Source organism: Plecotus auritus (genome assembly GCF_963455305.1).
Source record: "Plecotus auritus genome assembly, chromosome: 5".
NCBI classification, from domain to species: domain Eukaryota; kingdom Metazoa; phylum Chordata; class Mammalia; order Chiroptera; family Vespertilionidae; genus Plecotus; species Plecotus auritus.
The window spans coordinates 42,435,743-42,449,746 of NC_137776.1; the positions used below are offsets into that span (position 1 = coordinate 42,435,743).

The 14,004-nt window shown below is 39.8% G+C and overlaps 1 protein-coding gene across 2 annotated transcripts in view; it reads left to right on the forward strand.

The window, feature by feature from the left end:
• Positions 1–2,748: 2,748 nt before the first annotated feature.
• The window catches only part of CCDC141 (coiled-coil domain containing 141), a 182,894-nt gene continuing 171,638 nt past the window's right edge, over positions 2,749–14,004 (forward strand). For both annotated transcript variants that reach the window (XM_080669118.1, XM_080669119.1), the window contains exons 1-2: positions 2,749–2,981; positions 5,618–5,740. In XM_080669118.1, the coding sequence (XP_080525244.1) occupies positions 2,880–2,981; positions 5,618–5,740 (225 nt within the window). In that variant the 5' untranslated portion in view covers positions 2,749–2,879. The remainder of the gene's footprint in view (positions 2,982–5,617; positions 5,741–14,004) is intronic.

Below are 14,004 nucleotides of genomic sequence, written 5' to 3' on the forward strand. Positions count from 1 at the left end.
TAACATCACTGAGCCATATACTTAAAAATAGTTAAGATGGTAAATTTTTTGTTTTGTGTATTTTGCCACAATAAAAAAAATGAGGGAAAAAAGTGCTATTTGCAACTCAACAGAATCCATTTATAGCTTTTTGATTCCCCATGGAGGATATTTCACTAACATTCAGTGGGTATAAAAGCAGGCATTTCCCAGAGGGATAATCAGAGAAGGCATAATATCCTCTGCAAGATCCTCTATAAACTTCAAAGGATATGAGACTGCCTATAAGGTTTTCTGTTTTGTTTTGTTTTCTGGAACTTTTTTTTTTTTTTTTTTTTTTTTTTTTTTAATGATGCGGGAGGAGGCAGAGTATAAACAAACTAACTTAAAAAGCTTTAAAGAAACATTTATAGTGTACTGATTTCTTTAGTATAATATATTTTATACTAACTACTCTCCAAATTGGTTACCAGAGTTAATAATGTAATTTATAGTTAAGTATGATGCCAGATGAAGAACATAGGTTAAGGTTCTACGTGAGTTAGATGTGGATGGAGATGTCTGCTCAACAGAGCTCCAGGAAGGGAGGGCGGGGGGACTAAAACACTGAAGAGGATAAAAATAGAAAGCAAGGGAAGGGGAGAAAAAAGTGATTCAAGCCCTGGCCTGTGTGGCTCAACTGGTTGGAGTGTTGCTCTGTACACCCAAAGTTTGCAGGTTCAATCCCCCGTCATGGTCCTGGTTGATGTTTCTCTCTCTTCCTCGCTCTCTAAAAATCAGTGAACATGTCCTAGGATGAGGATTTAAAAAACACTCCTGCAAGTCCACACATTCCACGCTGCCCTCCACGCCTTTTACACAGTCATCCACCTTAAGTGGGGCTTTGTGGACATAACCACTCTTTTCCTAGCCATGCTCTTTGCAGCTCTCTGCCAAAGTTCCCTTTGCCTCCTGAGGGCCTTGATGCACCTTACGATTCATACTCAGTTTCTAACAATAGGATTAACTTTGGGTGAAAGAACACTGTGTATTTTGGGTGTGGGTCACTGTTTGCTCTTCTGACTGGCAATGTACACAGTGACTTAAGCAATGCCGCTTGGGCATTTTAGTTTAGGGTGTGGCACAGTCGTCAACTCTTGGTTTTTCTCTTGAGGGCAATTAGCTGAAAACTAGTTTCATTCAGTTTGCTTTGGTTTGTTTGGACCAACGATTTGCTCAAGCAGAAGGTGCTTGCCAGCAACATGGAGGCAGCCTCAACAGAGAGGTCAGGTGTTTCCCTGCAGGTTCTCCATCCCTCCTATAAAATGATACCGTTGACAATCTTTTCTACACCGTGGTGCCTTGGCATCTGGTCTCAGCTTGCTCCAAATGCTCCCTTCGTGGAATCAGGGAGCATTCAGGGAGTCCAAGGACTGATTTCCTCTCGCTGGAGCAGCAGGCAGATGCTGAGAGCAGGACCCTTGGTCATGGCTACATAACTGGAGCAGCCTTGACGTGCTCTGGGAAACAAAAATGATTGCTGAACACCGAAACATATGTAAGAACACTTTCCCCCCTTAACTCAATAATATTATCGTGAACCTTAGCAAAACAAAGCAGTGGTGCTGACTCAGTCTTTTGAGCATTGGCCCTGAACCTGAACGTGCTTTTAAACGGAGTTAAGGGTTTAAATGGCGAGTGGACTCATTTAACTCTGTTTATAGCTATCTCCTCCGTTCTGGCTTTGTCCCAGAGATTTCTGATGGCTCCAGTGGAGTCAGTATCTTTGATGTGTTTGTAGCTGACCTCTAACCCACACATCAGTGTTATTTTCAGCTGTTCTTTGACAAGGGGTCCAACAGCTGCTGTTTAATACCACCGGCAACTTGTGACACACACTGAGTTTCTAGCAATAGAATTAATCTGCCAGTCTTGGGCTCTGATTCGAAGCTGTCTATAATTCTCCTGCACAGGCAGTGGAGGGAGAATAAAAATAAAACCTGAAGTACAGTGTTATTTTTTATTTCATTGTAGAAAAATATACATAGTGTTAAACTTTAATTAAACAAAAACATTCTTGCTGCAATTAAAAAGTAACAGCAAAGTGTATTACTTCTTAGTATTTGTGATAACTGAGTTTAAAAGTGCTGTTCAATGGAGTACAGTAGTCACAAATAAATCCTGAGATGGTAGGTATCTACTGATAAATGCTCATTGAAATATTTTTTAAATGTTCCTAACACATCTGAAGCTATGAGAAAATGTAACTACCCCATATAAACTTTATTTGACAAAAGGCAGTAAGTTTTAGAAAAGTAGATTAATCTAAAAAGATATATTTCAAGCAGTTTTATGGCTTGCTTAATCCCAAAACAAATACCAGAACTTATTTTTAAAGTACAGTTTAGAAGCTTTTTTTTTTTTTTTTTTTTGGCCTAAGAGAGTCTTCAAAAGTCTTGAAAAGTTGATATTCCAGTCAATGACTAGCTGGTTTCAAAGTCCACTATAACTAGACAGATTCAATGGCAAAACTAACTTGGGTTGTCAGGATGTAACTTTTTTTTTCCATTTGCTATCAAACATCAGCTGATAGGAAGGGAGCTAGAAACTGCCCTCTACATTTAAGATAATGGCAAAAATAACAGGCACTCAGTGTTACCATACTAGGGGTGTGGCGATTCTCTCCCGTTCTCCTCTCTCTCTCTCTCTCTCTCTCTCTCTCTCTCTCTCTCTCTCTCGATAAACTCAATGGGGTTGTCTATTTTTAACCTCCTGTTCTTTGCTTCTGGCAGAGCAATCAGTGGGAGCTGAGCTTTTCCCCTGAATGAATCCAAGTAACCCCGGTGGTTGCCTTCTGAAATGACCAGCAGACGCACATCTGTACAAAGGCTTCCCGGAGTGTAAGCGGCATCTAAAGGACCATGTCCAGCCCAGGAAGCCCTGAAGTGGAGTTTTCTACCACCACAGTCAGCTCAGTGGCTGTGCAGGCTGGGGACTCCAAAATCGTTATCGCTGTCATAAAGGTAAGCTGACAACTTTCTTTTCTCCGTGTGGCTGTGGGCGTCTGGCTATGTGTTGATAATCCCGAAGAACATTCCACACAATCAGCAGTACACAGCATATAGGAGATAACCCAGCAAGCACAACTTACTGCTTTCTTAAAGTGGCAGTGAAGAGAAACCTCTATTAAGCTTCAGCCAGTTACTACAGTTTCTCTTTCAGTTAGTGAGGAAACATGGACAGCAGCTTGGTGAAAAACAAAACAAACCGTCTATTTTCAGCCTGTTTTTTTTAAAGGCAAGGCGTGGGTGATTACAAATTCATGTTTGTCAGGCTGAAGAGGCAAGTGGGCCTATGAAACACGGGTGATTTTTGAGAGGGGGTGTGCTGGAGGAGGGAAGGGGAGAGCCTAACAGACAGGGGGTGGCATTGTTTCGGGCAGGATGGGACCCAGAGAACACCTAACAAGGGGCTCTGGCTCGTGCCCTCCTTAGCGCTGGTGGTGACATGGTAAAGGCACGGGTAAATCCTTGTCACATTACTGAGGGAATGGAGACCCTGCCAGGGAAGGTGCAAAGGGCATGTATCAGATTGGCTCTTGACAGCAGGAAGTGGAAGCCACTGGGGGCTTATGTTTTATGTCATGTTTTAAGCCAAGCAATTTGTCCATTTGCAAAGATGATAGCACATCTTTAGGTTGAAGACGATTACTGTGATCTTCTTTCCTATGAAAATGGCCTGCAGAACCCTACGAAGCATTATGCTTGGATCTAGACAATTCACCACCCAAGGAATTCAGTGTTTAATGAAGGGAATCAGGCAGATAAGCTGGCGCTTACCAGCCGGTTACTTTCCAGACCCCGTCAGGCTTCATCGAGTGACTTTCTGGCCTTTTGTTAGTGCATGGTGCATGGCGAGGCCTGGTTAATTTCACTGAATTCTGTGAATTTTATGTTCATGTGGAAGTGATAGCAGGAAAGCAACACTTGACATTGAGCAGAAGGATGGGCTCTGGGGCACCGAAGGCCGCGTGTCCTGGCTGGGCTGTTTCCTGGGCTGCGGAGACTTGGCCCCGCATAAGCAGGACCTCTGCACGTTCTCTCGCCCTCTCATCTCTTCAAAGGCAATGTGTGGACGTGGAAAAAAGCCTGAAGCAAAAGTAGCATAAATTGATAATTTGCATGTGATTTTGTGATGCTTTGAGTATCTGAAAATTTCAGCAATGAAGGAAAAGAGGCAAACTCACTGTTTAAAAGAAAGATAATATTCCCTCAAATATGAACTATTTCTTAGAGCAGGATAAGGAATAATGCACATGGAATAAATTATAGGAGAATCAGAAATAGATTGACAGTAAGAAAAAAAATCTCTAAAATCACGCTGGAAATTCTTAATTTAACCAAACTGTGTTTCTAAGAACATTCGTTTGTCTCCCCTCCTCAGCACCTTAAGCTCACTGCCATCCCATATAAAACGAACCCCAACTTATTCAAAGTGCAAAGTCCATCTTAAAGGGAAGAAGTGCCTACATCTGATCTACACTGAGTGGCCAGATTATTATGATCTCTGAACGCATAATAATCTGGCCACTCAGTGTATATCCTATATAATAAAAGGCTAATATGCAAATTGTCCCCTTGACCAGGAGTTCGACCAGCAGGCAGGCCAGCCAACCGCCCATGTCCCCTTTCCCTGGCCAGGCTGGCCAGACCCCACCCATGCACAAATTTATGCACCGGGCCTTTAATATACATATATATACACTGAGTGGCCAGATTATTATGTGTTCAGAGATCATAATAATCTGGCCACTCAGTGTATATGGGCCTCTTGTTTCCACACGGTCTCAGGGCACTAATTACCTAGAATAGACATGCGTTTTTCTCATTTCTCTTCAGCAGTTTACCTAGCCACGGGCATGTGCCTGCTCATGGTACCTGTTGCTTAATCAGTTGTTGCTCCTTAGAGAAGTAATTCCTCAGGGACTGCAATGAGCCGTTGTGCTTAGAGCGGTGAGAGAGTCCTGAGTGTGGAAAACAAGTCGGCTGCTTTCAAATGGCAGTTGTCACATGTGTCTGATTTTATTGACATTTTCCTACATGCTTTGTTGAGTACCCAACACCAAAAGTTGGAAAATATTATGTTTTAACTTTGAAATAAGATGCAAATCAGTTGTTTCATCTGCTGCTTAGTCTTTCTGGTTAAACCAGTAAGGTCAATGTAAGGACACTGATCAGCCAAAATTGCATTTACAAATCTTCCCCTTGTGGTGAAGTTTGCATTCAACTTGCCCGAGTAGAATATCACTATTTCTATGGAAAGTACTTTTGTGAGTGAGAGAATGTACAGTTATGTGAATTGTTTTGTAATTTTGTAATATTCAATAATATATAATCTATTGTATGTGTTCTTCATTTGGGAATGTTAAATTTAAATACAGTGTGCCAAGAGAAAAATCATTTATCTTAAGAATTAAAAAAAGAAAAGGTAAGGCATGGATTTATATTAGACCTGCTATATTTCAATTTATGAAGGCCCATCTCTATGGAAAGAATAAAGTGTTCATAGTATAACTGGAAACCTAACAGAAAAAGGAGAAGGGTGAAGGGGAAAGAACAAGAGGAACTAAAAGTGCTTTTCATTTCATTTTTATTTTTAGTGTGGCAAATGGGTACAACTTCAGCTTGCTGAGTCACAGCCCAATATTTTAGAAATTGGTAGCAGTCAAGATGAAACCAAAAAACTCCTTCATGATCATGAACTTCTTTTGGCCAAGCTCAAGGTAAGAAAGATACTAAGCTGTGACATAGATACACTGTGCACAGAAATAGAAACCCGCATCTTACACGTCCTCTTGATCCCTCCGCCATCACTGGCTGCTTTAACACAGTGCCAGGTAGGTCCTGGAAAAGACTGTAGTTGTTACTTATGAGCAAACACCAACAGAGGAGAGAAGTAACGAGATTTTTTAAAACTTTCTCAATGTGATAGAAAGTATGAAGAAATAATATTTTTACTGTGGAGAAATAAGTAAGTTTTTTTTTTCCTGGCTGCCTCAGTGAAAAAAAAAATTCCATCACTTTTCTATTTCATACATCAAACTGTCAGGTCACATCAACAGGTCCAGACTTTCTATTGTTAATGACACCTGCTGGCAAGAATAATATAGAGCTTGTTTTCCTTCTGTTGAACTATTGGAAATATCTGATTTTTTGTTTGTTTAATATTAAGAGTTCTTGATACCAAATAATACTTTTAGTAAAATCAGATACATTATTCCACATGTATTGTGGTTATTTAGTTAAGAATCTAAAAGTAATATTGGCTCGTGATGTCTAGATAAGGTATCTAATCAAGGCCAGCTTTATCATCTAGAAGGCCCAGTGCAAAATGAAAATTTGGGCTTCCTGTTCAAAAAGCAGGATGAAGCTTTTTTTTGACTATTCATGGTGTTTTTTGTTTTGTTTGATCATATATATATATATATATATATATGTATATATATATATATATATACATATATATATATATATATATTCTGCTAATTAATGTCTAGCTCCTTCAGGCCTGAGGATATGTGTGGGGTGAGTACAGACTCCCAGGCACAGGACCTAGGCCCTGGCTCAGTGCACAGGGTGTGGGCTTGACCCCTGTTCTTCCGGAGCTGTGTCCTGACCCAGGCCAGGCTAGATGGCAGAGGTCACTAAGCAGGGGCAGGGAAGCAGGCAGGATAGCATACAGACTATCCCCAGGAGGCAGGACCACATGTGCCCCAAGGCTCTGATCCTCCACTTCTTCCCCCATTGTCCCAGTGGACTTCTCTCATAAAACACAAATTCAAAGCTAAGATTATTAAGAATTTTAAGACAGTGACAGGTAAAGCATTAGGCCCCAAGTGGTTTCTGAGGATGGAGCTCTGGGATGCAGCCAGCCCTGTGAGTAATAACCATCAGAGGCAAGTGAATGCCGTCCCAAGATCAAAGAGGTTTGATTCAGAGGCCCAGGAGGACTAGATGTTCAGTGTTTTTAGTATTTTAATGTTACTGGCTTCTTTGAACATCTTGGCTGGAATTTATACTCACTTCCTAGATTTAGAGGCAGATCTGATCTGCATTTGAATAATACTAATAGTGTTTTCTGATTGGACGGTAGTAAAAGTATTTGAGTAAACCAGACTGAGAAGTTGAAGAAAGAATGAGTGCTGAAGCAGGGGCCAATGGATTCCAGAATTGATGTTCCTGTTTAGACAGCTCCTAGCTCTGGGCTCTGGGCTCAGTGCTGCCCTTCAAGGTAGAAATCCCTGGCCACTAGGAAGTCCTTTGTATATCTACAAAACCACATTATAATGTGAAAGAGCACTGACCCAGGAATCAAAACAGCATATGCACCTGTTTCTGAAATTAATCTGGACTTGAAACTACATCTTTTCTCCAGGTCCCACTAATAGTTGGTACCTAGCCATCATTTTCAGGTTCGCTGAAGGACTGGACTGGGTGGTGGTGAAGCTCATGGCAGTCTGGATCTCTCAGGCCACTTCTTTCCCCACCCCACTCCATTCCTGTCCAGGCCCACAACTCCAGGGAGAATGCTTTCTTTCTTTTTTTTTTTAATTTCTTTATTGATTACGGTGTTACATATGTGTCCTTATTCCCCCATTACCCCCCCTACCCCCGCCTCATGCCCTCACCCCCCTGTTGTCTGTGTCCATTGGTTAGGCTTATATGCATGCATACAAGTCCTTTGGTTGATCTCTCCCCCTTACCCCCACCCTCCCCTACCTTCCCTTGGAGGTTTAATGGTCTGATCGATGTTTCTCTGTCTCTGGATCTATCTTTGTTCATCAGTTTATGTTGTTCATTATATTCCATAAATGAGTGAGATCATGTGATAATTATCTTTTTCTGCCTGGCTTATTTCACTTAGCATAATGCTCTCTAGTTCTTACCATTTGCAACAGGGAGAATGCTTTCTTAGGTGCAGCAATTCAGCTCTCCCCAAAACTCTATTCAAATTTGCATACTTAGATCCAGGAGCTCAGCTGGAAAATGGTTTTTCATTTAACAGGATCCATTGTCAAAAGGTGCTTGTTGTTCTAGATTCTAGAGTCATGTCCTTTTAAACCAGTCTTCTGGCAATGGACTCGCCTCTGGACTCCAGGTTTTTTATCTGTGGGATGAGGGAAGCTTCATAGTGATTGTATATTGTATCATAACATATCATGAGACTGTGGGACCACACTCCCTCTTTGCATGTGGGTTTAGGAACACAAGATCTCAAGTGAAAAGGGTTTTTGACTTCACATAGGCCTTTAGCCTATGACCTCTTAATGTTCATCTCACATACCATTGCCCACCCCACCTACCACTATCAACCCAACCCCCCATCCCAAATAAACTCTAAATAGTAGCATCACTTTCCACTTTACTGGTTTTAACAAAGTCAAAGGGTCTGGAATCTGTTTCAGATTTGATGACAAAAGATTTTTTTAAAGAACAAAAAATGTGGCCAAAACCGGTTTGGCTCAGTGGATAGAGCGTCAGCCTGCGGACTGAAAGGTCCCAGGTTCGATTCCGGTCAAGGGCATGTAACTTGGTTGCAGGCACATCCCCAGTGGGAGGTGTGCGGAGGCAGCTGGTCGATGTTTCTCTCTCATCGATGTTTCTGACTGTCTATCACTCTTCCTTCCTCTCTGTAAAAAATCAATAAAATATATTTAAAAAAATGTGAATGTGAATTCCATTTTGAAAATGAACAGATCAACCAATTTACTAGTTATTATGTTGCTAGGGTAGGCACAACCTTAACCTATAACAGAAAGTTGTTGGACCAAACTTAGTTTTAATATGAGCTTTTTAAATGATGGGGGCATTAGTAGTTCAATAAGCCAATAATATTTAATGTCTAATGTTCATTCCAGTCTGTTTCTTCTTGCAATTTGTTCTAATTATAAAGAAGTGCAATGTTACGAGTATTGGGAGGATGTAGGAATTCAGTGCTGAGTCCACTCTGGTTTAAGCAAAGCAGTTAGCCTCTCTGGGTTCAGGTTCTTTATTTGAAAAATTACCGTAATAATAGTTATCTTCAAACAACTGAAAAGGAAATTTGGGGGAGAAATGCAATGATGTATGGAACTGCCTGCTGCCTTTTGAAAAGGTGGTATAATTGTTCTTTAATAATTAATATATTGGTATAATTTGCATGTTTAATTTGATAGAAAAGCTATTTTCTGCTTTCCATTGAAAAATCATCTCAAATCCTAGTCACTTAAGACTAAAGGGAAAAATTCTGGAAACACTGAATTTTTATGAGTGTTTCTAATGTTGGAAATGTCTGTCTATACCCCAGAGATCTTATTTCCATTGCAGTGGTGTACTCCAGTGGAGTATCCAGAGAAAAAATATTCAGTGGGGAAAACGCAATAACGTGCGAAAAGCATTAACTCCCAAGGGCACCTAGATTCCCAAACCATACTTGAATTATTTATAATGAGAAAGAAGGAATTTGGGAAAGAGAAGAGGGAGAGGTAAGCCAGGTAAAGAAGATCTGCCTGTGGCCACTATGACATTGCATCCTCAGGGGATTCAAGGAGGGAAAGAGGAGTTGGAAATACCTCAGGGATGTTGTTGAGAATGTTCTTCCTCACCAGAGGAATTACAACTATAATAGAACCAAGAAAGCCTCTGGCACTGTCTCTGTATTTGTAGATATATGAATATGTATGTATACAGTTACGTATATTTGTAGATAATGTGACTTTCAGTGAAAAATGACCCTGTAGAATATAAAACACTAAAATATTTCACCTCTGACTTGACTAACACATCTCTTGGTTCTCTGATTTTGACAAAATCTCTGACCCAATGAATGCTTATTTTTGTCCTATTTCAGGTTACGTAGCTAGAAATGAATAGTCAAACTATATGGTAGTAAAGATAAAAAAGTCTTATTAAAACTTGCCTTAAATAAGGAATAGCGTGGTTTTCTGTTATAAACTGGAGTTTTTACTAAGAATTCATTGTTTAAAATTTTTACTGTGCTAAAGTATAGGGTGTCCCTAGAAATGTATACACTTTAAATGATTATAAAGTCAGTGTTTATTAACATACAGTTCCTTTTCAAAATTTAAAAGAATCTACAGAGATGAATAATTTTTTTGGTCAATACCTGTTTTCAAACTGATGGCCATTCTGGTCCAGGCACTGCTGATAATGCAAAGCAATTGAATTGCAAATACCATGAATCATTTTGTTTGGTATTTGTGTGCCCTCCATTCGTTGACTGTTGCTGGTTTTGTACCGTAAACTTTATCTTTTATATATCCCCATACTAAAAGTCTAGTAGATTAATTTTCTTTGTTCAAAGCTTAGTCTGGCTTCACCCATTATTTCAAATCAGTTAAACCTAAAAAGGGGTGAAAATTAAGTGAATTATCAGCTGTTAAAGTGTGTATACATTTTTTGGGACATGCTGTGTTCCCCCCCAAATGTATACACACTTTGAATAATTATAAAGGCAGTATTTGTATATCAACTGCTTTTTCAAATTTCCAGTTGCATTTTAGAATGAATTTCCTTTGTTCAGAGCTTAGTCTGCTATCAGCTGTTAAAGTGTGTATACATGTTTTGGGGATACCCTGTATATATAATATAAAATTTTCCATTTCAACCATTTTTAAGTGTACAATGCAGTGGCATTAATTACATTCACAATTGTGTGCAAAAATCATTACCATCTATTCCCCAAACTTTTTCATTACCTCAATCACTTTGAACTTAATAAGCAAGGACTCCCATTCCTCCCTTCCCTAGCAATCTCTAATGTACTTTCTGCCTCTATGAATTTGTCTATTTTAAGTACTTCAGCTAAAGGGAATCATATAATACTTGTTTTTTTTTTATGTGTGTGTGTCTGGCTTATTTCACTTAGTCTATGATGTTTTCAAGGTTCATCCATGTTGTAGCATATTTCAGAACTTCATTCCTTTTTAATGAATGAATGACATTCCAAAGTATGGACATGTAACACATTTGTTTAGCCATCATTATGCTGATGGACACCTGGGTTGTTTCCACTTTTCAGCTATTGTAAAATGCTACAGTAAACATTAGCATACAAGTATCTGTTTGGGTACCTGTTTTTAATTCTTTGCGTTATATACCTATGAATGGAATTTCAGGGTGATATGGCATTTCTCGGCTTACCTATTTGGGAAAACACCAAAATGTTTTTCACAGCAGCTGTATCATATTATATTCCTACCAGCAATATACAAGTGTTTCAATTTATTCATATCCTTCCCAAAACATTATATTCTGGGGTTTGTTTGTTTGTTTTTATTATAGCCATCTTTCTAGGTGTGAAGTAGTATCTCAGGGTGGTTTTACTTATATTTCCTTAATGACTAATGATGTTAAGCATATTTTTCTGTGCTTATTGGACAATTGTATATCTTCTTTGAAGAAATGTCTATTCAAGTCCTTTGCACAGTTTTCAATCGGGTTGTTTTGTGTGTGTGTGTGTGTGTGTTGTTGAGTTGTAAGGGTTCTTTATAACTTTTGGATATCATTCTCTTATCAGATGTAGTATTTACCAGTATTTTCTCCCATTCTGTAAGTTGTCTTTTTACTCTCTTGATAATGTCTTTTAAGAATGTCTTTTAATAAAGTAAAGCTGTATGACTTGAACTTACATATTAGAGAAAATTTTATGGTATGGGTATTGTGAATGTGATAGAACCCCTTAGGACAGTATTAGAAGAGGAATAACCCATTTTACATTATCTGTATCATAGCGGTGTTTTACCCTAAATGTTTGCTCCATTTTCTCTCTATCCCTGTTTTCCTATAGACCCACAAGTTAGAAAATCCTGCTCTCTCAGAAATGTTGGGGAAGATGCTTTCACCCATCTCTTCTCCCTTTCTCTTCCCTGAAGGAGTGAGGGGGCTGTGTTACCTGATCAGTGAGACTAGGGGAAGAAGTGGCCGCCATGGGAAGCCAGCCTCAGGGCTCAAGCAGACCCTGACTACCCATGGGCTACAGTTTTCTACTCTCTGCTTCTGCAGAAGTATTCCACCATTCCACTCACCCAGGGCACCTCCGACCTAATACTCTCCACAGGCAGGTCCCAAGCACTAGATTTTAGGGAGGAAGAAGTAGAAAGTCAAAATCAACCCCATCCTCCAGTCCAGCCTTAGTAGTAATAGGAGCAGATATTTTGGTCCCTATCTGACCTTGATGGCTATTTTACAGAATCTTGAGGGGAGAGAGGAGAGATTAATTGGCACCTTCCAGATTGCAACATGTAATTGATCTGTGTGTGGTTCAAAGGGCTCTGCGCCTTAGTGTTCTATACATGTAAGGTGCCTGCCGTATTTTTCACTGATCATTTTGAAGAAGGTCACTGAGATAAGGTAGGAACTATACAGGGCTCTTGGGAGAGTGGAAGTTAGTGGGGAATTTAATTTCCCTTTTAGTCTTTTTAAAATGGAGAGCTTTTCCCATTAAAAAATGAAAATAATCTTCTCACAACTATGAAACAGCAGAATCTCTTAGTGATTTTTCCTGCCTCACTTGGAACTAACTCTTAGTCTATAGGATATTCTTTTCCTAGATGTTCACTTCCAGAGACGAGTATAGGGCTGTGGGATGAAATAAAGTTCAAATAGCATTCTTTATACTTGGAAAGTGCCCTGGGTCATCTTATAAAATATTGTTGGTTTAAGAGTGGCTAGAGAGCCATGACAATAGGCTTCTCATACATGGAGTTAAGGCACATTAATAGTGCGAATGTAAGAAATAACTTGTTGCTAGTTCTGACTAAGCAGCAGTTCAGAGTATGATTGTAACTAATGAAGTGGTGATGTGAGTTGATTCACTGGATGGGAGGGCATTCTATAAGGAGGAAAACTTTTAGGCACAGAGATTGAAGGGTAAAACATTTGGAGTGGACACTCTTCATCTCGTCTCTGTCCTCATTCAGCGGTCAAGGTTGGACACCTTGGCAGAAGCCGAAGAGCCTGTGGGAAACATGAGGCACTCACCACATTGCCTTTTTTGTTTTTTAAATGAAACCCCAAGTGACACAGGTTCAGGGAGAGAGAGGCACATCTTCCATGTTTCTAAAGGGAACAGAGCATGGTGTGGTTATAGCAAATACAACTTTTTTTTTTTTTGACAGCTCTAGAAAGATCCAGTACAAAGGAAGATTATGGTAGATTAAAATAGCTGTAAATTCTTTTGGTACTCCTCCCATTGAGAAGTGAGATCTATATCCATTCCCTTAAAACTGGACAGACTCTGGGACTGCTTTGACCAACAGAATACAGCATAGATGATGCTGTGGTAGTTTCTGGGCCCAGTCTCAAGAGACTGGTTACTTTTAATGTCTGTAATTTCAAATAGTCACTCTTGGAACCCAATCAACTTGTAAGAAGTCAAGCAGCACTGTACAGAGACCCATATGGAAAAAACTCCCAGGAACAGCCCTGGCCGAGATCCTGGCTGACAGCCATTCAACCTGCTAGTCATGTGAGTGAGCTATATGACCCATCTTAGAGGTGGATTCTCCAGGCCTGGTTGAGTTTCCCAGCTGACCTGTGTGGGGCAGAGACAGTTCTTCCCCACTGAGCTCTTCCCAAATCAAGAATCGTGAGCAAAATATATAATTGTTGTTTTAGGTCATTAGAATATGCAATAGCTTATTACACAGCATAGATATTGGAACAGAAGGCAACAGCTATGATGGCTGTTTACTTGGTGTTTATTTGGTGACAAATAACATAAAGCCCAACCAATACTGGCTTAACCACCCAAGAGTTTGTCCATGTCACAACAAGAAGCCTGAGGTTTAGTATAATCTTCCACAGCATCGAACATTACTGTGAGGATATAAATATGAAGATGCTTTGCTATGATATTAAGAATATTTTCACTTTTTGTTGTTGTTGTTGTTAATCCTCATCCAAGGATATTTTTCCATTGGTTTTTAGGGAGAGTGGTAGAGAGAGGAAAAGACAGAGAGAAACATCGATGTGAGAGAAACACGTC